Source organism: Tinamus guttatus, unplaced genomic scaffold (genome assembly GCF_059628265.1).
Source record: "Tinamus guttatus ecotype Peru unplaced genomic scaffold, ASM5962826v1 Tinamus_guttatus_pri_ptg000354l, whole genome shotgun sequence".
Taxonomy (NCBI): domain Eukaryota; kingdom Metazoa; phylum Chordata; class Aves; order Tinamiformes; family Tinamidae; genus Tinamus; species Tinamus guttatus.
The window spans coordinates 1-27,355 of NW_028288888.1; the positions used below are offsets into that span (position 1 = coordinate 1).

At 40.6% G+C, this 27,355-nt stretch overlaps 1 protein-coding gene across 1 annotated transcript in view; it reads left to right on the top strand.

The window, feature by feature from the left end:
• Positions 1-8,721: 8,721 nt before the first annotated feature.
• The window catches only part of LOC104570109 (E3 ubiquitin-protein ligase KCMF1), a 31,036-nt gene continuing 12,402 nt past the window's right edge, over positions 8,722-27,355 (top strand). The window contains exons 1-2 of the mRNA XM_088529879.1: positions 8,722-8,885; positions 17,411-17,550. Coding sequence (XP_088386005.1) covers positions 8,855-8,885; positions 17,411-17,550 — 171 coding nt within the window. The 5' untranslated portion in view covers positions 8,722-8,854. The remainder of the gene's footprint in view (positions 8,886-17,410; positions 17,551-27,355) is intronic.

The following is a 27,355-nucleotide window of genomic DNA, read 5'->3' on the forward strand; positions in this document are numbered from 1 at the left end:
CCTGTCCAAAGCAGTTGTGATTCTATGATCATTGCCTCCATTCTTTTGCTTTTGCTCATACTTTACAATGGTCTGTAAAGTATACCAAGATGCTGGAAAGAGAATAAGGCTTACAAGTTGCCAGATAGTTTGGTAGGTAGGACTTGATGGTATTTTAAACAAAACAAAAAACAACAACAACAACAACAAAAAAAAGACTTCAAGGATAAGGAATATCTGGTATGAGGAGCTTAAAGAGGACTTTGGAGCCTTGTTATGGAAGAATGATTTATAAGTAAAGGATGTTCTTGGAGTAGCTGTGACCCTTAGCAAGACCTGCTGCTATTAACTTGACTGATATAGGGTGGTGTTTCTGTGTTATTCCAGACTGCTATCTGAAGTTTTATTAGGAACAGGCAGGGGTCTTATAGGACGCAACTTGTCAGGCCTAACTTATGATGGAATATTAAAGAAAGCATACTTAAGTGATGATTTTGAAGGATTTGGGAGTCTAACACTGTATAATATAATTCTCTCACAGCATTATAGTCTATAAAGTATTGGAAAATCATGGCTTTACAGTAATCGGCACCTTGTATCAGAGGTTAGTCACTGTTTTGTTTCTGGTGTTCTGGAAGCAGGAACAAGTCATGCAGCGTGACCAGAAAGCTGAATAAGGAGCTCATGTCTGATAGAACTGTTGATACAACTGTTCTAGCAGGTATTTAAAAATTGGGGCCATAATTGGTTGGAATATAGAACTTGGAGAGTTAATGCGAAGGATGTTTTCTGAACAACTGTATCAGATCAGCAGCTAATGGCTACTTGTTCATGATGCTTGCACTGCATTTCATGTTAAACTTGCTCCAAACCCATTTTCCCTTCTCGCAAATATTTCTTTCATAAATTTATGCTTTTGAAGACAATGCAACTGTTAACTATGTAGGATGACTACAAGATGCCACCTGCATTCTTTTTTGTGACACTAAGCACTTTGGGATCTCAGTCGTTGCAGTTTTAAAAGCTTATGCAGCTTTAGTTTCTTCCAGTCAAATAGAGGCAATACCTTTGAATGATTAGGCTTGTATAGAATTTGAGCCAGAAGGTATTTAGCAGTTAAGTTTAGAGAAGTTGCATGCAAACAATAGGATTGGGAATAATTTTGTTTTCTACCTGTGGCCATTCAAAGGTCTTTGCAAATGGTACAGAAGAAAAGACCTGTTATCTGTAAGCTTTAACTTCAAAAAGCTCAAGCTATTGCTGTAAAATATACTGTGGACAACATTACAGCTGCTACATTAGGGCCTTTGCCATTTCATACCTCTCTTGTGTTCACTGGTAAGGTCTGGCTTTTCAGGTCCCTGAGCATAGTGACAGAATCTGTGGGAGTGAAGGCATTGGCCACAGTAGAGAAAGACAGTTAGGGACCACTTCAGGCAATTGCAGATACACAAGTCCTTGGACCCTGATGGATGTGCCCATGAGTGCTGAGGGAGCTGGTCGACACCATTGTTAGGCCACTCTTCATCACTTTTGAAAGGTCATGGAGAACAGGAGAGGTGCCTGAGGACTGGGAGAAAGCCAGCATCCCTCCAGTCTTCAAAAAGGGCAAGCAGGAGGACCAGGAAACTCTGGGACAGTCAGCCTCACCTCCATCCCTGGAAAGGTGATGGAGCAGCTCATCCTGGAGACCATCTCTAGGCATGTGAGGGATAAGAAGGTGATCAGGAGTCATCAGTATGGCTTCACCAAGTGGAAATCATGCTTAAATATCTGAAGGGAGGGCATCAAGAGAAGGGGGGCATACTCCAAGAGAAGGGGGGCATACTCTTCTCAGTGGTGCCCTGTGACAGAACAATGGGTAATGGGCACAAACTGAAACCCAGGCAGTTCCATCTCCACATGAGGAAGAACTTCTTTCCTGTGAGGATGACGGAACCCTGGACCAGGCTGCCCGCAGAGGCTGTGGAATCTTCTTCTCTGGAGATCTTCCAACCTGCCTGGATGCCACCCTGTGCCCCGCGCTCTGGGTGTCCTTGCTGGAGCAGGGGAGTTGGACTAGATGATCTCTCTAGAGGTCCTTCAACTCAGACCATTTCTGTGACAAATACAGTAGCCTCATACAAACAGCACTAATTGCCTGATTTTGCTCCCCTTTCCTACAACCCTGTGGCCCCTTCTTTAGTGGCTGCCACTTAGACCTCCACGCTGAAGAGAGATAGAGTCCCCTCAACCAGGAGGAAAAATATTTAGAAAGGAATTTTAGCCAGATGGGGCAGACTGGTGCTTGAGCACAGGGCAGGGCTAGACTGACCAGCAACCTGTTTGCATGTTGCATGTCTCCTTATCATTCCCCACCCCTGCTTGTTCCTCCTGATCCACCTTGATCTGTACATTTTCCACCTTTGGTCCTTTCCCTAACACCCCATTGTAAGTATTGCACAATCCCCAATTTTTTTTTTCTCCATCCCCTGAGTTCCATACATCTTTAGGCAGTACTCTCTCCCACCCAGAGTCTGCATGGCAATTGGGAAAAACCTGTTTTGTTGTCTTCTCTGATGGTCTCATACCCTGCCCATGGATATTCCCAGGCTATCAAAGAACAATCAGTCCAGCCAGGAATCTCTGGCTTTAAGTTATTGCATTCATCTGATGCTCCTTTCTTTACAGAAATTAACGTTTAATCACAAAACCTACACTCTCGTAGCCTGGTGTCTGAAATATTCAGTTTCCTTTGCACCTCTAGGGTACCTCTTACTTACTTTGGAAAAGTTTAAGATGGGTTGTGTGGCAACTCCTCTTCAAATACAGAGCTGAGTTAAGACATAATATAGGCAGTAAACTGGCAAGTGGACAAGTACAGACCAGCCAACCTCAGACCTGGAGGTAAAATAGAAAAGTTTTTTTCCCAGCAAGTGTCTCAACATTTTCACTAATGTGCTTTTGAACAGAACCCTTGATTTAGAGTTGTGTGTGCCTCATGAGAGCTGAGACTTAAAATCTCACTTGCACAAAGTGGTCTTGAAAAACAGCCATTTTATTTCAGGAGAATAAACCAAGAAAAAGACTGAGAGGGAAAGAACCATTTCTCTTATGCTATTCATTCAATATCAGCAACACCTCCTGTAAAGCAGACAGCTGTAGCTAACATCACCAGCTAGGCTTACAGAAACAAACACAAGTAAATTTCTAGCTCTTCATAGCTTTTTGAAATTATCATTTTCAATAGCATTCCAACCTCATATTTGTTTTCTCTTAACCCTCTGAGAGATAAACACTTGCAAAATAAGAATGAATGTACTGGAAAAAATCATAATAGAATGTAAAACCCTACACTGAATCATTTAAATATTAGCATTATTCTACCCAGAGGAATTCTCAAACACTTTCCTGCACTAGAAATGCAGCTTACAGGAGATTGTCTTCACAACTGCTCCTGCTCAAAGGAAACCATAACTGCTCCTGTTACAGAGAATCTGTTTTCAGTGAGATAACAGACCCATAGAAACTACAACTGCTTACAAGGAAAAAAATTATTAGGAAAGTGGTGTCTTTAATATAGGACCTATTCTGTCCTTTATTATAAAAAGGAATCAAGAACTGTCACGCCTGCCTTAGTCAAGCTTTAAACTTGTTCCATTCCTCTTCCCAACTCCTACCCCCATTCTTTCACACTTACCACTGCATATGCTTCTTAGTTTTTGGCTTGTACTTCTGTGCTTTCCACAAATGTATGACCCAACCATTTGCCTGCTATGCCACATATCATAGAATCATTATGGTTGGAAAAGACCTTCAAGATCATCAAGTCCAACCATAAACCCATCAGCACCCTGCCTCCTAAACTATGTCCCTCATCTACACGTTTCTTGAACACTGCCAGGGACGGTGACTCCACCACTTCCCTGGGCAGCCTGTTCCAATGCTTCACCACTCTTTCCATGTAGAAATTCTTCCTAATATCTAACCGGAACCGCCCCCGGCACAACTCGAGGCCATTTCCTCTTGTCCTATTTTCAGTAGCTCTTCAGGAGAAGAGATCGAGCCTTGCCTCACTTCACCCTCCTGTCAGGTATTCGTAGAGAGCGATAAGGTCTTCCCTGAGCCTCCTCTTCTCCAGACTAAATAGCCCCAGCTCCCTCAGCGGCTCCTCGTAAGGTCTGTGCTCCAGCCCTTTCACCAGCTTCGCTGCCCTCCTTTGGACACGCTCCAGCACCTCCACATCCTTCTTGTAGTGAGGGGCCCAAAGCTGAACACAGTATTCGAGGGGCGGCCTCACCAGCACCGAGTGCAGGGGGATGATCCCTTCCCTGCTCCTGCTGGCTCCACTGTTCCTGATACCAGCCAGGAGGCCCTTGGCCACCTGGGCACACTGCTGGCTCGTGTTCAGCTGGCTCTCGACCAGCACCCCCAGATCCTTTTCTGCCATGCAGCTCTCCAGCCACCCTGCCCCAAGCCCGTAGTGCTGCATGGAGTGGTTGTGACTGAAGTGCAGGTCCCGGCACTTGGCCTTGTGGAGCCTCATACAGTTGGTCTCAGCAAATCATCTATTTGGGCTCTTTCTTAGTCTCATGAGTGTGGTCATCCTGTTGGCTTCACAATGCAAAGCTTCCCCCCCCCCCACACACACACACTCTTATTAACCTGCACCTGAAGTATCCAAAATATTATTTCTCTTTAGTCTTAAATCCCTTTTATGTTATCAGGCTTATTTCTCATAGTAAAGTGCCTAAACATCACTAACAGTACTTGAAAACATTGATTGAAGCAAAAACAAATGATAATACAGCTTTACATATACCCTTATAGACTTCAAAAGTCATTGCAGACCTATAAAGCACAGTTGATGGAATCACAGAATAACTTGGGTAAGAAGGGATGTCTGGAGCTGTCTGGTCCAACCTCTACCTCAAAGTAGGGGCTACTAGAGCAGGTTGTTCATGGCCATGTCCAGTCAAGGTTTGAATGCTTTCAAGGATGGAAGTCTCAACCTCTCTGAGCCTCTGTTCTAACATTTGATAGTCCTTATAGGGAAAAAATTCCTCCTCTCAGAATTTCCCATGTTGCAGCTTGTGCCCTTTGTCTCTCACTGTGCACCTCTGAGAAGAGACTGGCTCCATCTCCTCTACATCCCATTACTAGGTAGTTTCAGACATCAGTAAGGAGTCCCCTGAGTCTTCTCCAGGATAACAAATCTCATTCAACCTCTTTTAGTACATTATGCGCTCCAGCTCTGACCATCTTGGCCCTTCACTGTACTCACTTCAGTATGTCCACGTCTATCTTGTACTGAGGAGCTCAGAATTGAACTCAGCGCTCCAGGTGAGTGCTGAGTAAAGGGGAAGAATCTCTTCTTTCAATCCACTGGTTGCACTCTTACTAACACAGATCATTATGCAGTTGTTTGCCTTTACTGCAAAAGTACATTTCTGCCTCCTGTTCAACTTGTTCACCGGGACCTCCAGGTCTTTTTCTGTAAATTTGCTTTCTTTCTAGACAGTTGGTGCTCAGCCTGTATTGGTGCATCGGGTTATTCAAGCCCAGGTGCAGGACCTCCATACTTCCTTATGTTTAGAGTTTTGCCAGGAGTTCCTTGTTCATCCATGCAGGTCTTCTGCCACTTTTGCTCAACTTTCTGCTCATGAGGATGGATTGTTCTTCCTCATCTGCGTATGACTTTGCCTGTTGATATGCATGGCTGGCCATGTGTATATGTATTTTGTGTATGTGTGCCTACTAAAAATACATGCTCAGCCTTGCTACTGGCTGGACCTGGGAGAATGGAGCTGCAACAGCCTTGACTCTGTCAGGCTACCTGATTCAGTAACTCCTAATGGAGTGTACCTAAATAGAATAGCTAATTTCCACCCAGCCTTGTGCAAAGATGTGAGTTTATAAGGAAAGTTGCCCAACACATAGTACAACTCATTACAATCAGTGGCTGAAAGAAAAAGTTTGGTCAAGTCTATGAAGTTTGACTTAGGGTGAAGGCAGTTTGACTGTGTGCTCAACTAAGCCATGCTACTTAGTTCTCTAAAACCTAATCACTTGTTCCCATTGTTTGCTTTCTCCTTTTTTTTCCCTCATTCTTTTATATGTATTTCTTGCTTTGTTTTGACAAAATTTTTTAAAATCTTAAAAGTTTTTTTTTTTTTTTTTTTTTTTAATAAGACAACCTCTAAGCTTTGCAGGACTCAACAGAGAAGTAGCAGTTCTTTATTTGATTTGTCTATACTTAGGATTTTCTGTGTTCCTTCTTTCCATGTTTCTCCCAGCTATAGAATTAATTCTCAGGTGGTTCTCCCCCCCACCCTGTGTTCTCCCAAGATTATTTTTTTTGTTGTCCTTTTCACACTTAAAAACCTCAGGACCTTGATCTCATGCTACTAAATGAATATTTTTGCCATTGAGTGCAGGATTTAGCTCTGCCGCTAGTAATATTTTCTTGCCCTTGTTACTGTTTTTTGTTCATATTTTTGTTCATAGAATATATGTGTTGTTTGCTGGTTTCCAGATTAACAGAAATGCTAAATAAGAACATGCATAATGCCAATTCCTGTGCTGCCACGTTACCAACTTCGTGTAGATATAATACATCATACAGTTTGGAGCCTATCTAGAAACAATTGAAGCTTACCTGTAGAAATTGGGAGGGTGATATTACTGAGAGGAAATGCCTTTGAAGATGCCTTTAGGAGAAACAGTGAATGAATCAAAACTCCTTAGGCTTTTAGCATAATGCTTCCCTCTAGTGGAATATCAGTGCATTAAAAAGAAAGCACAGTCTTGACTTTATAGCCTCAGTTATCCTTATTGTGAGGAGAGGGTGTGTTGGTGTAAATGTTTATCATTTTATGTGTGTATTTGTGTATTGATAATTGAAAGTAGAAAAACTGAAAAAGCCTTCTCACTATCCTTTAAGGTGAAAACTTAATTTTAAAATAAATGGGATGATTTCTCTTCTGTGATCGTTTTCATAAGGTCATTCTAAAATAGATGGAGGAGAACAGTTCTCACTGTATAGGAATTAATTTTAAAATCTTTGAAGAAGCGAATGACATTTACAGAATTATATAAAAATAAATAACATTGTGTACAGAATCTCTAAATTCTTGTCTTGCATTGTTAACTCTTTTGTTTCTTTCCTTTTGTTCCTTTCCATTTTTTCCTCAAAACGTGATAAATATGTGTGTGTCTGGTTTAAGTTGGCATTCTGTTATCTTTTTTTTTTTTTTTAACGGGCAAACTTTTTTTAAGAGGCAAACTTCTAAACTTTCAATTAATTAACATAGTGTAGAGATTAAAATAGGGAAAATTGATCAACATACTAAAATTTCATAAGAAGGAGAATGATTGCTGTGGTAGCAGGAATGAGGTGGGAAAAGACTCATTTGGTCAGCAACTTCAGTGAAAAAAAGTAGCAAAGATGAATTTATGAGGCCTTTTTTGGCGGGGGGGCAGGAAGGGGGAAAAATAAACACTAAGTGATATGACTAAGTGATATGATAAGGTCTTGCCAATTTCAGTGGGGGATTTGGGTATTTAAATATGGGTTTAACTCCTAAACCAAGGTTTTAATTTTAATTTCTCAATTTAATAGTTTGTTTGAAATTTTCCTTCTCTATTGCACTGAAGGATAAAAAAGTAATGTTGCCCTCTGGAACTGATATTGCTATTACTAGGGGTGGATTGTGCTAATACTGGATTTTTATGTTAAATTCTTATCATAGAATTTATAGTTAGGAAGCAATCATAAAAAGCTTGGGACATGCAGTTTTGAGACTTTCTTGGCTTCAAGGGGATGATTAGAAGATTAACGTCATTGCTTTCTTCCAGTGACTTTGTTTCTATGTAGCTTTCTGTACTTGCAGTGAAGTATGAAAAGCATGCTTAAATTGATGGTGAAAGAGGATGTTGATCAAAAATTCATGTATTGTATACACTAGTTATTTTCATGAAGGCCCTTAACTTCCTTCAGTTGCAGTAGTAAATTTTCATGGGCCTTGATGATGATGCTTCCCCTGTGCTTATCTAAATTAACAACAGAAAGTTCAGTGCAAATGGCCCAAACTTTAGAAATTACGAAGCCTTTTTTTGACACAGGCACTGTGACTGATTTGCAATCAGAGATTGAATTCCAAAAAGGAGAAAGCTGGAGAGCTGATGTAATATAGCTTTGAATGCATCTTAATTTTCTTCTGTACTTCAAAAAAGAACTTAATTTTTACCACCAGATACAATTTCAAGAATGGTTGTGGCATTTTTTTCAGAATTGAAATATTAGAACATATATAAAAAAAAAACACACAAAAAAATGGATGGGAGGGAGATTGCGGGTCAAGTTGTTGATTGTGTGTGGCTTTGTGAATTGTTTAGTTTTTCTACTCTCAAGTAAAAGTTCCAGATCGACTGCTGTACTGTTTAATTTCAGAGTGTTTTGAACAAAACTTCAGAACAGGGGAAAAATTATCTAGATTTTATAGCCTAATAAAATGATCATTTTGAGTACTTTACTGTATTTTTTTTTTATTTTACTTTGTGTTCAACACTTTCTTTTTGGATGACTATTGCCTTTTTAAAAAGATATAAATATGCTTTAAATTTGGGTCATGTTACATATCAACTGCATAAAAGCTTCTTGGCTGACTTTTTGATTGTTGGGGGGAATAGCAAGAAATCTCTATTATTAAACCACAGGGAAATTAATGTTGCTTACAAGCAATTCAATTTGTTCGCAGGTGTCAGCTGTGATGCATGTTTAAAAGGAAATTTTCGAGGTCGCAGATACAAGTGTTTAATTTGCTACGATTACGATTTGTGTGCAACTTGTTATGAAAGTGGTGCAACAACAACAAGGCATACAACTGACCATCCAATGCAGTGCATACTAACAAGAGTAGACTTTGGTAAGTAATAATTTAACTGATATTATAGCTATTTGCAATAGTTACAAACATAATACATGTTTTTGTGTTTTTGTTTCATTGCTTATTAAGTTTTTTTTTTTTTTTTTTTTCCAAAAATAGCGTGTCTGTCTGATAAAAGACTTGTTTTCTCTTTGGTTCTAGCATATAAAAATTATTTTATGCTTTTAGGTAAGGTGTTTTAGCACACAGCACATTATCAGACTATTATTTCTGATAAAAATGATTCCTTCTAAATTAACTTCCAATTCAAAAGGCATAGCAAATCTATGCATGCACATACACTTTCCTCCAAAATGCTGTACCAGAATGTGCCATGGTGATGAAGAGAAACTGTGGTGAGAGTTAGGGGGGATGTTATTCTCTGATTACATCTGGGCATGTTAATGCAGCAGGGGTTGTAAGCTGTACTGAATGTGGAAGAACAGTGTAAAGGGCTAGCAAGTAGTCCATTTGGGACTTGTTTGAAATTCTTTATGACTGCAAAAACACTTCAATATTGATATCGTCTCCCTTCTCAAATATCATTTCTGTCACATCATGTTGTTCCGAATGGGCTCGGGATTCAGCAGTAATCACACCAGAACGAGGTGACTACATGGAGCGTTTATTCAGATGAAAGCACATAAAAGAAGCAAAGTATGGATAACTACTCACGAGGTGATACCTGCCGATCTGGGCCCGAACATCCTCTCGAGCTGGCAGACCAGAGAGAGAGAGCTGCTGACTGGCTCCCGTGGAGACAGCGCAGGCCTCAGAGTTTGGAGTCCCCCCCCCCCCCCCCCCCCCCCCGTCCACTTTTATGCCCGGTGCATCCTGGCAGGTAGGGTCAGTACAACCCAGGAGGCAGCCCGGGGGGCGGACAAACTCTTCCTTCAGCTGTGCAACTCTCCCGCCTGGGTGCGCAGGTGCGGATAACAGTCGGGGGTCCCAGCCCTCAATTCGAGGGTCCTGCCTTCCTCCTCTTCTTCCTCATTTCCGGGTGTTTGACCTCCAAAGCTAGTTTGGAGGACGTCTGCAGTTAAGTTGGCTACAAGCCCTGCCGAGCGGCTGTCTTCAACAGGTTTTCGGAGGGGGCTGCCTGTGAACCACCCTGAGCAGCTGCCTCCGTGCTCCTTATTGCTCAGCCCAGACAGGCAAACATCTTCTTTCTCAAGGTCTGGCCTCTGCTTCCCCTGGGAGATTGTTATGACTCTACAGATCACAGAAATTTCCATCTCCAATACGCGTTTATAACACTGGTGGTGTAATTCTCCTGAACAAACTTTTGCATTAAGATGTTGCTGACATTGGATGCTTCTTTCTTTTTATGCCTGTTCTAAGCCCACAAAACTAACATTTTATTAAAAAATGTTTTTAGTGAACCATATTGTTCTTTAAATTTTCATCTCTTTTAAAATATAATAATCTCTTAAAAGTTGAGGTCTTAGGAATTTTAGTTTTAAAAACTTTTTGATTAAAAAAGTAAAAATATATTCACATATATTACAGATGGGGTTAAACAGCAGTGTTGTCAAACATATGTATGTGATTCATAGGGGAAATAGGACTAATGTATGCTTGCTGTGGAGCTATAAGTTAGTATTAAATGCTAAAAGTTTTAATGTAATACAATAGGAAATTTTCATAGATTCCCAGAATGGTTGAGGTTGGAAGGCACCTCTAGAGATCATCTAGTCCAATCCCCCTGCTCCCGCATGGAGACCCAGAGCACGTGGCACAGGGTGGCATCCAGGCGAGTTTGAAGATCTCCAGGGAAGGAGATTCCACAGCCTCTCTGGGCAGCGTGATCCAGGGCTCTGTCACCCTCACAGGAAAGAAGTTCTTCCTCACATGGAGGTGGAACTTCCTGGGGTTCAGTTTGTGGCCATTGCCTCTTGTCCTATCTCTGGCCACCACTGAAGAGTCTGGCCCCATGTCACGGAATGAGTGGTGGTGGAGGTGAGTGACACAATGCACTTCACTCGTGGGAAAGAAATAGGAATAGGTTTTATTGGTAATGACAATGGTTTCATGAGATTCTGTGGCAAGGTCACTTATTAGTTACTGCATGGAGGTTCAAGATACACACAGAATTATCAAGGACACCCTCCCGTTGGGTCACGAGGTTCAGACTGGACCCCCTTGCTTTCCAAACTCCTTCTGAGAGGAGTCTGGGTGCGGCTGGATCCAGTCCTAGTCCCAGACCTGGTCAATGGTTTATGTCTAAGGGATTTGTGCACAGTTACAAAGTAAAGTTTACAAGTTCAGAAAGAGAAAAGCGCGCTCTAGTCACTTACCACGAATCTGTAGTGGGAAGGATCTCTTAACCTCGAGGAGTATCCTTGAGAGGCATCCCTGCTCAAGGGGAGATCCTGGCGTGCAGCCCACTGCCATGCAAGGAGAGCTCAATGGGCTCTTGGGCTGTCTCCGTATTTATGGGATAAGATGATTGATTGATAGTCATTCTTTCAATTCAGAAATGACTGTTGGCTGGTGTACTCACAGTTAGCCTTATCTCCCCATCAGGATGGAGCCATCGTCTGGGTGGGGGAAGAAATCAGGGAGGCAACTACCAGCATCAGATAATGTGGTAGTTAACACCTGAATAGGGCTATGTATGAGAAGTCAGGTTGAGCTGGGGAAGGAGCACATCTGTCACACCCCAACCTCTAAATTTTATTTTAAATCTTTTATCTCTTTAGAAGTCCTAGCAACCAAGGTGGTGAATGCTTCGTGCATCTATAAAACATTTTGTTACTGGAAACTTGAATATTTTTATTTGAAAGTCTCTAAGCAAACATGCCTTTGGATTAGGGTGTTACAGAATTTTTAAATCTGTATGAAGAATCCAGTCAAGAAGATGGAAGCAACTTTGCAGTGAACTAGGGAGAAGTGCTGATCCAAAGGACTTTTAGGGTTACTTCCAAATCATTTTGAAGTATGGGAGATATTTTTGCCTCTATAGCTTCTTTAAGTAAGAATAATTATTAAAATAAAAAAGGTTTTTGTATTATTTTCATGTGTTTTGATATTTAAACACTGCTTCCTCAGAACCAGTATTAATAAGAGGAGAAGAAAATGCTGACACACAGCTCTTAAACAAGAGTTTTACTTTGATTAAATCCCTGGAACAATATGAAAAGAAAGAGCACATCACTGAATTATAAACCACAGCAAAGATGAATGGCAGAAAACACCAAAGTAAAAGTCAACTTGTAAATTTATGCAGCAGAGTGAAATACAGGATGTTTATAAATGTCCTTCTGCTTAGGCTTTAGGGAAGGTTATGACCTCAATCTTAAAATATTTATGCCTTGCTATTACAATCCTGGATGGAATGTAAAATATAACAGAATATGTTAATTTTTTTGTTTTGTTTTTTAAGTCAACATGTCTATAGAAAGTGCAGTAACTTTTTAAAGGGTACTTGATAAGTAAGGAGCTCGTGTGACTTTAAGGGAGAGTTGAGGAGATAAGGAAAATTTATAATTAATGCTGGAGTTAGTCTAAACAACTTGTTTCAGAATTGTTGGGTTAGCTGTTCTAGTGAAACTAAAAATCACCAAGCAAGGATGTATAAGCAGATTAAAAGAAAACATCCTGAAGGGAAAGATCTGCAGTATAAAACTAAATGAAAGAAGATAAAACCCAAGAGGGATGTTTGCAGAATTCAGAATTGTTGCTTGCAACCAGATTTGATTCAAAGGTTCTAATTAATGAAGCTTCTTGATTAGTGTTAGAAAAGTATCTTCAAAAAATAAAGAAGTAGCCTTGTCAGCATTCAATTTCTTCAAGCTTTTAGTTGAAATAATAGTGTGAATTTATCTTATTGCTTGTATGATATCATTATTTTTAGTTTTATCTGCATACATTTAAATGAAATGAAATTTCACTTGTATAAAATAAGAAAAGTGATATTAAAATTTCTGTCTTCTGTGTACCCTCTTAAAATAATATGCCTCCTCAGTATACAAGGACAAATGGCTACAACATTTAGTCCTGAATCAGCTCCTTTAAATACTAGTTTTGTCTGAGGAACTCTAGTATATTTTTTTCTTTCTAGTTGCTAACCTCCTGGCTCTCATTCAGAATGTGCTAGCTCCATGTGGTTGATGAAGCTGAATAACTTTGGGCAGGGATTGTCAAATGTGAGAGGCCTTAAGTAATTATGTTTTTTTATTTGTGTTTTAGGAAATACTATTAGACTTGAAGTCTTACTTTGTATGCTATTGAGCTCTCTTTAGAGAGTGTTCTCATGCTTTTAGCATTATCTTAGTGCTCTTCCTCTGTAAGCCACTAGGGAAACTTTTCCTTGAGTGATATACTTTAGTCTGAGGTGAAAATATGGGGAACTGCATCCATCCATTGCTTCCTTTCCAAGGTTTTTCTTCTAATTGGTCAAGCAGCTGTTTTTGCTAAAGAATTACTAAACAACGCTATCTTTCTTCCTAGCTCTTCTGAAAACAGGGTGTTACAGGTCTACCGAAAAGGAGTCTGAAGAGCTAGGGGTCAGAACTTTTGTGTAGGAAATAAGTTGGAAGAGGCTAAAACCCAGTATCTCAAAGATTTCTTTGTGGCCAGAAGGGATAGTTCTTTGGTCATGAACCAGTCCCATCAGAATGATATTATAGCTATAAGTAGAAACAGGAATACAACTGTAGGCTGTCTCCCTTCTGCAGCCTTGGAGGCACCTGTTCATTCCCCCCCCCCCCCAATGCCTTCCCCTAGTAACCATGACCTTAGCAAGTGGGCCTTTAAAGATGTTATACTGTATGTTTTCTGAGAATTCTTGATGTCCTTGTAAAGACAAAACAGGTAGAAAAATAGCCAGTATATGCTCTTCAATTGGACAGAAAAATGAAGATTCATGATATGGTTACTTGATGACCAAGCATATTTATTTTTTGATACTTTAAACAAAAAATATCTTGGCCCCTTTATTTCAGATTATCAAAGGTCTATGGGACAATACTTTGGTAAGGAAAAGTGGAGAGGTTAAGGATGAGGACAAAAAAGATGGTGAGGGTATCAGCTTCTGAATGAAAAACATCTGGACTGGTTAGCAAGTTGTTTCACTGTCAATGGGTGAATTTTTAATTTTTTTCTTTTTCCAGGGAAACGCATAGTTATTTGACATGTGAACACAAGCTTACTGTGAGCTATAGGAAAGGAGTAGGAGGAAGCATGAATAGGAAGAATGGACATCAGTATAACCAAGAGGCTGGAAGGAACACAGTGGATATATACACACATATATATATATATATATATTAATTAAACTGATAATTGGTTTGTTTCAGACCCTTCAAAAAAGCTGGAAGCATATGATTTGATAGCACTTGTCAAATTTCCATCCTCTGTGGTAAGACAATGTGTACTCTTGGAATTTTTTACATCTGTGCAGAACTAAGGTCACTAAGGGGGAGATTTTAAACACATGCTAATTGGTTTTCCACTGTCCTTGGACATTTCACTCTGTGACATTGGTTCATCTGAAAAGTTGGGGTGGGTAGCTCTCTCCTTGGAAACATTTCTGGTTTTGAAATGAGGTGAGATCCATAGGTTAGAGGTATATAGACCACCTAATGATTTAGTTGTGTATGTGTGGTTGTTTTTGTCTAGATAATAGATCTAACAAACCAAAATTATAAAAATAACTATAAGAAAATCTTCCTAAGATTATGCAATATGCTGGAGTGTGTGTTCTATTTTTGTTTTGTTTTTTCCTTTTTTTAAAAAAAATTATAATAATACCAACAAATGGATATTTTTTTTGTCTGGAGGGTTATACCAAAGCTTGAGGGAAATCAAATGAGCAACTAAATGAACTATCATTAGCTCATGATATGTTTGACATTTAACAATTCCTATAGGACTGCAGAATATTTTGCATGAGTCCTTGCTGAAATACTAAGCTTTAAATGATAGTATCGTATTTGCATGTCCTATTTTAAAGTAAAAGCAGTTAAATTAGGTACTTTTATCAATTCATCTCATCAGAAGTTTGATCTTTTTATTTATCTTTGCACCTAAAACCTTTATAAAAGTTTCCACTTTCTTATATTTGTAGGACTGTGGAGAAGTGAGAATTATGGTTTAGTCTTGTACTGCATTGCCTTTGCAGAATGCCACTGTAGGAATGATTTTGTGAATGCTTTCAAGACCTTCCTTTTTGATGTATACTGTAGCAACTTCTGTAATAATTTTCTTTATCAGTAGATAAATTCCATTTCATGTCTAATGGAGGTCATACATCTTCATTGCAGCATTTTACAGTTGTGTATTTCACTTGACAAGTATGTTGGATCCTTGACCTTTCAAATGCCTTTTTCCCCTGACAAAAGGTGCACCTGTATTGCTCATCCATTTTTTAGACATCAATGACATCTTAAAAATGTCCCTCATTTAGGTTGTTTTTGCTTTGCTCACTTGAAACAATGATGTTTTTATTTATTTAAACATACTGTGGTGTTTTTGGCAACATCAAAATTGGAAGCTTTCTAAAAAGTATTTGGTGCGTACAAGTAAATTAAATTTGATTCAGACTTTCTTCTGTTGGATGCTATTGTTCACCACCTTGATGTGGAAATGCTTATCTTCTATATGTTGAGTGGTTCAGGTGCATTCAAGTATTGAGTCTTGGTAAATGTTTTACATGGGCCTTTGGAAAATTCCCTCTAATAATGATTCCAGACTTTTGTTTCTGTTAGTACTGTATAAATGATTTAAGTTTTGGGGAGGCATCTTTTGGGCATCTCTTCTGATGAAGATTGCTGCCTTTCAGTCTGTGTGGTCCTATCATATATGAATTTGCAGTTCCAGCCTCTTCATCCAAAAAGTTGGTACTCTTCTGCCTGTACTTCATTATAAAGAAAACTTAGAAAACCTCAAATGCTACTTTGCTGGATTATGATTTAATAGGCAGGGGAACTTTTCTCTTTTGGATGGTTTGGTCTGTAGTACTTTCTTTTTGTTAGGAGTAACCAAGACTAGATTTGGAATGATAACTTAAGCTTTAGTATGAGAGAATTTGATGGGACAGGCTAAAATGGTCAATTTGTATGGCAGTGTTTCCTTTTTGGCAAGGCTTTCTGTCAACTATGGCTTTTTTTCCTTTAACCTTGTCCAATAAAGACACACCCTTCTCTTGTCATCCTGTGCTGAAGCTCTCTGGAAACAGTTTCCTGAATAACAGAAACAGGAACTTAGTGAACATAAACTCTTTGTTCTGGAGCTTATTGCATCCTTGGAATTACATTGATTCTATATCTTTAACTCTACTTACTTCTAAGTTGTAAATATGGTTCGATGCATTGGTTTTAGAGTATTAATCCTCAGAATATCCAGTTATAGCTCAAATACTGTGTTTTTTTTTCTTTCTTTCTTTTTTCTCTGTGGTTAAATGTACAGTGCTCTTGGCAAAATTCTATAGGTAAGCTATATTTCAAGAATGAGTCTCTCTAGCCAAGGTAATGTCTTCTATCTGGCTATAGAAATAACTATTATTCTGCTCTTCCTAGTCTTGTCTCAAAGACAGGTCAATAGCAGAAAATATGAAAAATCTTGGAAAATTGCTACTTGTGCTTGCAGAAGAATGTATCCTTAACATGAGTTAGATGGATAGATATTGCCTTGTGGTGCAAAGCACAAGTTTTTATATTTTCTGAAATTTGCCCCTATATATAACAGAACACTTGCAATTTGGAGTAAATGCCTATCAGTTATTTATCAATAAGTCCAAGTAATAAAAATGGCAGCAAAAGAATTTAAAATTTGTTGAAGAAAAATACATTTTTGTCTTGATGCTCAAGTGAGAAATCTTGTTTCATAATCCTTATTGGGGGGGGGAGGGGGAAGGAAACTGACTTTTTTTAGCCTTATTTCATGATTGGTTTGACTCATGTTAATTGCTGAATTAGCAGCATAGGGAAGGCTGCTATTTAAATAGTCAAGAAGTGCTGGAGAAGTGTTGGTACATAACAGATCTCAAACTCCTTTTGCTTCATTGAACAGACTCCTAGAGTTTAAGACTTCTTTTTAAAACTTCCCTTTATTATTAAACACTGATTCAACTAGTATCACCATATGGAGTGCTGGCGTCACTGAGGCATTTTAAATTACCCCTTCTAATCTAGTTAGGCTGCGAGTAGGATTGAGAGGATAGTGCATCTACAGTAATGTTATTTTTGGTACAAAGTCACCTATGGCAAAAATAAGAATGGAGGAAAAGTGAAGGTTCAGCAGCACCATCAACGTTTGTGCTTACTGAATATTAGAAAGTTATGTTATTTGCTAGTGAAAATGATGTGTAGTCTGTCTATTCTTTTGGCAATTGAGTCATTGAAAAATTTCTTTAATATCAGCATATGCCCTTTGTGTAGAATTAAAAATCTTACTTTGACTAAATATTGAATGAATTAATTTGATTACATGCACATATGTGTATATATACACAGGCTATATAAATAAAATAATAGACTATGCTGCTTGAAAACAGCCCCCTCCTAAAACATCATCTTTTCCAGATTTGTACTACGGTGGAGAAGCTTTCTCTGTAGAGCAGCCACAGTCTTTTACTTGTCCTTATTGTGGAAAGATGGGTTATACGGAAACATCTCTTCAAGAACACGTTACTTCTGAACATGCAGAAACGTCAACAGAAGTGGTAAGCAGCTTTCAGCATTGTTTTTCGATTATGATGAAAGTATATGAAAAATTTCTCTTCCAAAAATTACTATATTTGTTCCATGAAGTTAGTTCCTGATTTTTTTTCTTGTTTTTTTAATCTTTTTTTTTGTTTGTTTTTCCCCTTGTTGATTTAAATGTTGTGTAGGAAGGTATGTACCTATATTTGAGAGGTGAGAATGATTTTATTGAAGTTTAAGTAGTGAAGCCAAACAAAAAAAATGCTTCATTTAAGTTGTGTATATGTAAAATGATGAAGTCGCACTGAGGTCTGAACTATTACTTCTCTTATTTAATTGGGCAGCATCTAATGCTGTGATAGTGTAGTACTAAATATTTTATTTCCACATAGCTTTTTTCACCATCAATCATTGAATCATTATGGTTGGAAAAGACCTTCAAGATCATCAAGTCCAACCATAAACCCATCAGCACCCTGCCTCCTAAACCATGTCCCTCATCTACACGTTTCTTGAACACTGCCAGGGACGGTGACTCCACCACTTCCCTGGGCAGCCTGTTCCAATGCTTCACCACTCTTTCCATGTAGAAATTCTTCCTAATATCTAACCGGAACCGCCCCCGGCACAACTCGAGGCCATTTCCTCTTGTCCTATTTTCAGTAGCTCTTCAGGAGAAGAGATCGAGCCCTGCCTCACTTCACCCTCCTGTCAGGTATTCGTAGAGAGCGATAAGGTCTTCCCTGAGCCTCCTCTTCTCCAGACTAAATAGCCCCAGCTCCCTCAGCGGCTCCTCGTAAGGTCTGTGCTCCAGCCCTTTCACCAGCTTCGCTGCCCTCCTTTGGACACGCTCCAGCACCTCCACATCCTTCTTGTAGTGAGGGGCCCAAAGCTGAACACAGTATTCGAGGGGCGGCCTCACCAGCACCGAGTGCAGGGGGATGATCCCTTCCCTGTTCCTGCTGGCTCCACTGTTCCTGATACCAGCCAGGAGGCCCTTGGCCACCTGGGCACACTACTGGCTCGTGTTCAGCTGGCTCTCGACCAGCACCCCCAGATCCTTTTCTGCCGTGCAGCTCTCCAGCCACCCTGCCCCAAGCCCGTAGTGCTGCATGGGGTGGTTGTGACTGAAGTGCAGGTCCCGGCACTTGGCCTTGTGGAGCCTCATACAGTTGGTCTCAGCCCATTGATGCAGCTTTCCCAGATCCCTCTGCAGAGCCTTCCTACCCTGAAGCAGCTCAACTCTTCCTCCCAGTTTGTTGTCATCTGCAAATTTGCTGAGGGGGCACTCAAGCCCCTCAGCCAGATTGTCAATAAAGATATGAGAGGGGAGCAGCCCCAACACTGATCCCTGGGGAACACCGCCCGTGACCGGTCGCCAGCTGGATTTAACCCCATTCACCCCCACTCCCTGGACCTGGCCTTCCAGCCAGTTCTTCACCCAGCGAAGAGTCCACCTGTCTAAGCCGTGAGCTGCCAGCTTCTCCAGGAGAAGGCAGTGGGAGATGGTGTCCAAAGCCTTACTGAAGGCTAAGTAGACCACATCCACAGCCTTTCCCTCATCCACTAGGCGGGTCACACGGTCATAGAAGGAGCTCAGGTTGGTCAGGCAGGACCTGCGTTTCATGAAGCCATGTTGGCGGGGCCTGATCCCCTGGTTGTCCCGCACATGATGTGTGATCGCCCTCAAGATGATCTGCTCCATAACCTTCTCCCTTAGGCTCAGGCTGACAGGCCTGTAGTTCCCTGGATCCTCCATCCAACCCTTCTCGTAGATGGGTGTCACACTGGCAAGTCTCCAGTCGTCTGGGGCCTCCCCTGTTGACCAGGACTGCTGATAGATGACAGAGAGCGGCTTGTTGAGCACTTCCGCCAGCTCCCTCAGAACCCTCGACTTCTGCCAGCTCCCTCAATCCTCCTCGACCAGCGGAAAGTCCTCCTCTCTCCTGGTTCTCTCTCTTGTCTCTGGGCTCTGTAGTTCGTGGGGACAGGCCTTAGCAGTAAAGACCGAGGCAAAGAAGGCATTTAGGAACTCTGCCTTCTCTGCATCCTCTGCCACCAAGGCACCCTCCCCATTCAGCAGCGGACTAACATTTTCCCTAGCCTTCCTCTTGCTGCTGATGTATCTATAGAAGCTCTTCCTGTTGCCCCTGACATCTCTCGCTAACTCTAATTCCAAACGGGCCTTGGCCTTCCTCGTTGCATCCCTGCATTCTCTGACAATGTTCCTATATTCTTCCCATGTGGCCTGGCCCTTCTTCCACAGTACGTACGTGCTCTTTTTCTCATTAAGTTTACCCAACAGCTCCTTGTCCATCCACGCAGGTCTCCTGCCCGCCTTGCTCGACTTCTTTCCTGTAGGAATGCACCGATCCTGAGCTTGGAGGAAGTGGTGTTTGAATATTAGCCAACTCTCCTGGACCCCCTTTCCTTCTAGGACCCTTGCCCAGGGGATTCCTCCAAGGAGCTCCCTGAAGAGGTCAAAGTTAGCTCTCTTGAAGTCCAGGGTTGCAATCCTACTTCTTGTCCATCTTCCTCCTCGCAGGATCGTGAATTCCATCATCTTGTGGTCGCTGCAGCCAAGACTGCCCCCAACTGTCACATTTCCCACTAGACCATCTCTGTTTGTTAGTATCAGGTCTGGCAGCGCCCCTCGCCTTGTTGGCTCATCAACGACCTGCATCAAGAAGTTATCTGCAATGTTCTGCAGGAACCTCCTGGACTGTCTGCTCCTAGCTGTGTGATTATCCCAGCAGACATCAGGGTGGTTGAAGTCCCCCATAAGGGCCAGGGCCTGGGATTGTGAGGCTTCTTGCAGCTGCCTGTAGAAGGCCTCATCCACTTCCTCTTGCAAAAGCCATCCACCAAACCCAAGCCCCCCCGCCCAAAAAAAAAAAAAAAAAAAACTCAAAACCAAAAAAACACCTCCACAACATCAATAACCTATGCCCACACCAAGGAAGGATGAACAGATGAACAGAAACTCTACCTGTCCTAATCGTAAATGTAAATCTGTGCACTAAGATTTATGAACATTTTGCTTAGCAAGTAGAACATTGTTCTATACAAACAGAAGTTTTAAGTAAGCATTAGTTCTGGCAAATAGCTCACCAACCAATACAAGGAGTACAGCATCACTGTTCAAGCATGACATAGCTAATATAATCTCCATTAATACAACGCTCTTGAATTCTCTAAATTATACAAGACTGAAGAAACAGATTCCACATTGAGAAATTTCAAGTTACAACAGGTTGTATTAATTATATTACTTTGAATGAAATCCAGGAGATGATTAAAAGAAATCCCTAAGTCAGGTAGGCTCCAAACCTGACAAATGACCTGCCAGTTTTCAGAAGTGCTCTCTTATTACAACTACCTCCACATTTATACAAGGTATATAATTATTCTGCACCTATATAAATCCTGTTATGCTTAAGGTAAGGTAACAATAACTTTCCTTCAAGAAAAACAGAAATGGGAACCATACACTTTTTATTTCCTCTAATTCTTTATTGCAAGTAAAGTTCGTGCCAACACGCTTGTCGACATATTGTAGAAACCGGTCCTTAAAGTTCATGCACAAAACCAGTTCATGTACAAGAAGGCTAGTTGCTGCCTTCCTTTCCACACATAAAGACTAACTAGACAAAAGTCTATTTGCTGCCTTTCTTTCCATATATAAGGAATCTGCTGAGTGTGATTTAATAGCAAATATAGTCTTTATTCTGAAACTTGATTCAAAGATAACATCTGATAGCATTTCCTACAGCTTTTAGATCTGCAACCCTAAAGTGTTCTACCTGCATGCTATTCTGTAGTCATTAGTCCACTCTGTTGAAATCCAACAGCAACAATAACAAACATTATAATATCCACGATATCCATCCCTTGCCCTATATTGATGCCCATCATCCTTGATTGTTTACTAGAGAAGTAATAATACCTGAGGTTTTAGTTCTAAAAAGAAAAAAAATCATCCCAAGACATACACACACCTGCACACATTTTAGGCCTTTTTGTAGTGGACAACTTTGGAGGCTTTGAGCAGTCATAAATGGTATGACTATTTCTATAGTCATTTCTATTTACTATAACTTTTTTTTTTCAGTTAAAACAAGCACCAACAGTTAAAAGAACTATGTATGAGACAATATCACCAGAACCTCTCTCCCTCGAATACCCAACATTAACTTTTTTTGTTTATCTGGCATTGCTGCATATTGCAGTCTTACCCTTCTGAACTGAGTCATCCTATATATGAACATGGCAAAATTCAATCTTTACTCATCACAACTATTAGCAGTATAAATACCTGGAGAGCATTTTTCCCCCTGAACAAAATTATTTAACTGGCTATAAATAATGGTAATAATAATAATAAACAACACATCACACAGCACTACTGATGGCCCTTGCAAATCTGGCTTAGAGACAGAAAGGCCTCAAATAAAAAACCACAAAGTTCTTAAAAAAGCATCTTTGGATAGCCACAGTTACTTTAAGGATTAAAGGTGGGCATCTTTCAAGCAAGTCTTGTTCTGTTTAGCCTAGAACCATGATGGTTAATAAACCATACTTAGGAAAGACCAGAACACCTTTGAGTCTCAGAACAGGTAGACCAATTACCTCCCCTACTCCTCCATGTGAGGTCCTTTGCAGGCTCTAGCAAGAGATTATCTTCCCCCAGAATTATTCAAAAAGTGAAAATTGCTTAAAGGCCAGAATAAAGAAGTTTGAAATCACAAGTCTTTTCTCCACAGCATGTTAAGATCCAAATAATCTGCTTCAAGTGTTCAGACTTTTATAGGAACCTAAAACAAAAAGAATGAGACAACAGTTCCCTGAATGTCCTTCTATAATCATACATTCCTTAGGTGTCTACAGCATCTGCACAATTACGGGTATAACCTCCACTGCTGGAAAAATACCCAAACTTATTGCTTGAGAATTTTACCTAGAATTGCTAATATATGTTACAATTGCATTAGGGAAGACATCTTTAAAAATAAATACAAAACATACCCCCCACCATAAAGGGAAATTTAAAAACAGAGCTACAGACACTTCTAAAATAAAAGTAGTCTGAACAATAAGCAATACAAGCATTGTTTCTAATAATATCAAAATCCAAAATATTTTACTTATTCTTTACATAGCAAATTCACCTCACACTTTGGAAAAATGTCAGAACTTCTGGCACAAGCAACAATCACATCTAGATATAAAATCCTGAGATAAAAATGCTTACCAACAAAAAAACAGAAGCAAAACAATTCTTCCAGTACTCAATTATATGGTGTATAACTGCTCTGCACTGTTTATTACTATTGAAATCATCAGGGAAAAAAAAAATCAAGTGGTGAAGTAAAGGGAAACAGAAAGTGCCACTTTATAAAAATCAGCATATTTAAATGTTATTTGTCTTCTACAAGAGCATAACCCTCTCCCTCTGTAATACCATGGTTTAGTGGCCTGTATACCGAGGATCCAAGGCCCAGCTGTGCAATCGTGACTCAGACTGCTGAGAGAGAGCTGGGAGAAAGTTTGTAGAGACAAAGTTGAAATTACAGAGGCAGGATCATTGAAATGGAGATGGCTAGCAACTCAAGGCATCAAGAATGAACACACCAGCATGGAAAGGTATAAAACCTCAAAGAAAAAAAAAGAAAACAAGATGTCAATTCAGTCAGTTAATCGGGTCATCAGTGTCATCAAATTTGGTGGATAATTCCAACTCAGTACCACTGAGGATATGTTCCAGGGAGCTGTGGATGCTGCCCCTTCCCCTCCTGACTGACACCTGACTGATCAGCAAAGACTCTTTGAGTGTCTTAGGGGCAGTGCGTATACTAATGCTTAGGCTAGCAGCTTGTTAAATCCTAGCTATCCTTCCATCTGCATGTTAGGAAATAAATAATTGCTTTATATTTTTAAGCTGTATATATCCTCCTTGCAGAGTCCCTTTGTGTGTGGCTAAAAATGTCTGAAAACTGATCTGAAATTGGGGTCATAACAAGGGAGTGGACATTGTCAAATCCATTTTTTTTTTCAACAAAATTTAATAACTTATCTTTGGGGAAAGGAAAGAGAGGAAATAGGGCTATTTTCACTATAAAAAGTAAATATATTCGAACTCTAATAACACAGATTGGAATTTCAACAGCATCCACATATGTAGCTTTTTCTATCAACAGGCTTTTCCTGAAAGGAAGTTGTGATAATGCTTTAAAATCTAAGGTAACAAATCTCAAGGATGATATAAACAACTTCAACAAAAAGATTATTAGCTTATCTATAATTTCTTCTGCTTCAAGTAAGTTAAAATATCGAACACTGACACCTCAGATAAACAACTGTCAACAGAAGTATTTCATGAGGCATGTTCTTAATTATGCCATCTTTTTTAATGCTGGTGGTAGAGGGAAACAGAAGTAACAATTCTAATAGAAGAACAAATTCTGATATGTTGATGCACAAAAATACTAGACTACAAAAGCTTAAAACAAAATAACACCCACAGATCATCCAACAGATGAGCTGTATACCTTTCCCATCTCACAGCTAGAATACGCTGGCAAACCTATGTTCTTATAGGACACTGTGAGCCTGATTGGCAGCTAGGCAACTGGTTATGAGGGAAAAGAGACTGCTAAACAGAATAACCATAAAAATACACTAAATATTACCTAACATACAGTAAATAAGCACCAAAAAGGGGCAGCCTAATTATCAGAACAACTAAAAAGTGCTCCCCCACCCAAGTGACCAATCTCGTTATATAAAGATACCTGTAAAACAGAAAAATTCTGGTGAGTCAATTTATTTTCAGAAAATGTTATTTGGATTTTCGTCTGTTTTTTGTTTTGTTTTTAAGAGCTAAATACATTTTTCCACTGTTAAGATACAAGCAACAAATGAACAAAAATTGTCAGACTAATTTAACACCACCATTAAAAATCTCAATGATTCTTTGCTCTATTCACCCTACCGAGAGAAAATAACTGAATTTATACTAACATTGATTGGAAGACACCTATGGAGAGCAGAATAAATCGCCTTAATCCAGGAGGAAACAGTCAGTGACCTGCTACTGCACTTGGACACTCACAAGTCTTTGGGGCCTGATGGGATCCACCCAAGGGTTCTGAGGGAGCTGGCGGAAGTGCTCAACAAGCCGCTCTCTGTCATCTATCAGCAGTCCTGGTCAACAGGGGAGGCCCCAGACGACTGGAGACTTGCCAGTGTGACGCCCATCTACGAGAAGGGTTGGATGGAGGATCCAGGGAACTACAGGCCTGTCAGCCTGAGCCTAAGGGAGAAGGTTATGGAGCAGATCATCTTGAGGGCGATCACACATCATGTGCGGGACAACCAGGGGATCAGGCCCCGCCAACATGGCTTCATGAAACGCAGGTCCTGCCTGACCAACCTGAGCTCCTTCTATGACCGTGTGACCCGCCTAGTGGATGAGGGAAAGGCTGTGGATGTGGTCTACTTAGCCTTCAGTAAGGCTTTGGACACCATCTCCCACTGCCTTCTCCTGGAGAAGCTGGCAGCTCACGGCTTAGACAGGTGGACTCTTCGCTGGGTGAAGAACTGGCTGGAAGGCCAGGTCCAGGGAGTGGGGGTGAATGGGGTTAAATCCAGCTGGCGACCGGTCACGGGCGGTGTTCCCCAGGGATCAGTGTTGGGGCTGCTCCCCTCTCATATCTTTATTGACAATCTGGCTGAGGGGCTTGAGTGCCCCCTCAGCAAATTTGCAGACGACAACAAACTGGGAGGAAGAGTTGAGCTGCTTCAGGGTAGGAAGGCTCTGCAGAGGGATCTGGGAAAGCTGCATCAATGGGCTGAGACCAACTGTATGAGGCTCCACAAGGCCAAGTGCCGGGACCTGCACTTCAGTCACAACCACCCCATGCAGCACTACGGGCTTGGGGCAGGGTGGCTGGAGAGCTGCACGGCAGAAAAGGATCTGGGGGTGCTGGTCGAGAGCCAGCTGAACATGAGCCAGCAGTGTGCCCAGGTGGCCAAGGGCCTCCTGGCTGGTATCAGGAACAGTGGAGCCAGCAGGAACAGGGAAGGGATCATCCCCCTGCACTCGGTGCTGGTGAGGCCGCCCCTCGAATACTGTGTTCAGCTTTGGGCCCCTCACTACAAGAAGGATGTGGAGGTGCTGGAGCGTGTCCAAAGGAGGGCAGCGAAGCTGGTGAAAGGGCTGGAGCACAGACCTTACGAGGAGCCGCTGAGGGAGCTGGGGCTATTTAGTCTGGAGAAGAGGAGGCTCAGGGAAGACCTTATCGCTCTCTACGAATACCTGACAGGAGGGTGAAGTGAGGCAGGGCTCGATCTCTTCTCCTGAAGAGCTACTGAAAATAGGACAAGAGGAAATGGCCTCGAGTTGTGCCGGGGGCGGTTCCGGTTAGATATTAGGAAGAATTTCTACATGGAAAGAGTGGTGAAGCATTGGAACAGGCTGCCCAGGGAAGTGGTGGAGTCACCGTCCCTGGCAGTGTTCAAGAAACGTGTAGATGAGGGACATGGTTTAGGAGGCAGGGTGCTGATGGGTTTATGGTTGGACTTGATGATCTTGAAGGTCTTTTCCAACCATAATAGTTTTATGATTCTGTGATAGGTTGCCCAAAAACAGTATTCAAAAGTGAAGTTTTCATAATAAAAAAATAACATTTAAAAATAATGATTTTAGAATCCATGTTCCTCATGCAGTGTTTGATCTTTTGTCACTTTTGATTTTACTGTGAAATTGCATGCATTTAACAGGTACCTATATCACAGTTGCGATTACATTTTTGTTTTTACAGATTACTTGTAGGGTTGGTTCTGCTTATGTATCAAAAAGGTGATTTTTTTTTGTTGTTGTTGTTGTCGTGGGTTCTTTTGAGTTATATTTGGGGGGGGGGCATTATGTGGGTTGTGCTTTTTTTTTTGAGGGAGAGCAGACCTCATTAGAAATTCTGGTCTACCTTAAATTGTGTTCTGTCTATATAAAGCTCTTCACTAATTCTTTGTGATATATCCAATGCATAACTGGTAGTTTTGTTTTCCCTTAGATGTTATAATAAAATGTCTATTCTACTGTGTGTCCACTTGTATTGCTTCTGTAGTGATGGGAGATTTGAAAAATAGAATCTAGTGAAGTGAAATCCTGAGCATGAAAAACTTTGAGCTAAAGGCGAAAGGGATTGTAATAAATCTTTTAATGCCTTTGTTATTTTATGATCAGTGCTGCTTTCTAAAATTAAGCTGACATGAAACATTTGGTCACCCTTTTCAAAGAGAGATTAGATCTTGTTATAAATATATTTAAGACATTCTTCTCAGTCCAAAAAGGGGTCAGAAGGGTGCGTGTGCTTTCAGTTAAATGTCCCTATGCCCACAGTCTTTTGAAAACTATAGCCAATAACTTAAATGTGTGAAGAGCATAATTTAAGAACCTGGGCTCTCCATCACAGCCAGGGCTTGCTCCTGGGGGAGTTGAAATGGCAAAAAATGTTTGTCAAAAGCATTGCAATATTGACTGGCTGTGAAAATGGGTGACAGGACCAGAAGTAGTGCTATCCTTTTGGGTCTGAGGAGCAGTGAAGAATTCATAGAAAGTGTTGGATGTGCGATGGGTAGAAGTATAGCTAAGACCTCCTTACCTAATGCACGTTCTGTGGAAAGGGTTTGTTTCCTTTTTGAATTCTTTTAAAAAGTGATCCATCAAACTTTAAGCCTGACCTGCAAAATTATGCATACGATGTGGGGGTGGTGATAAACGTAATAGCACTAATGGTCCCTTAACACTTTTAAAGTGTGTCTTTA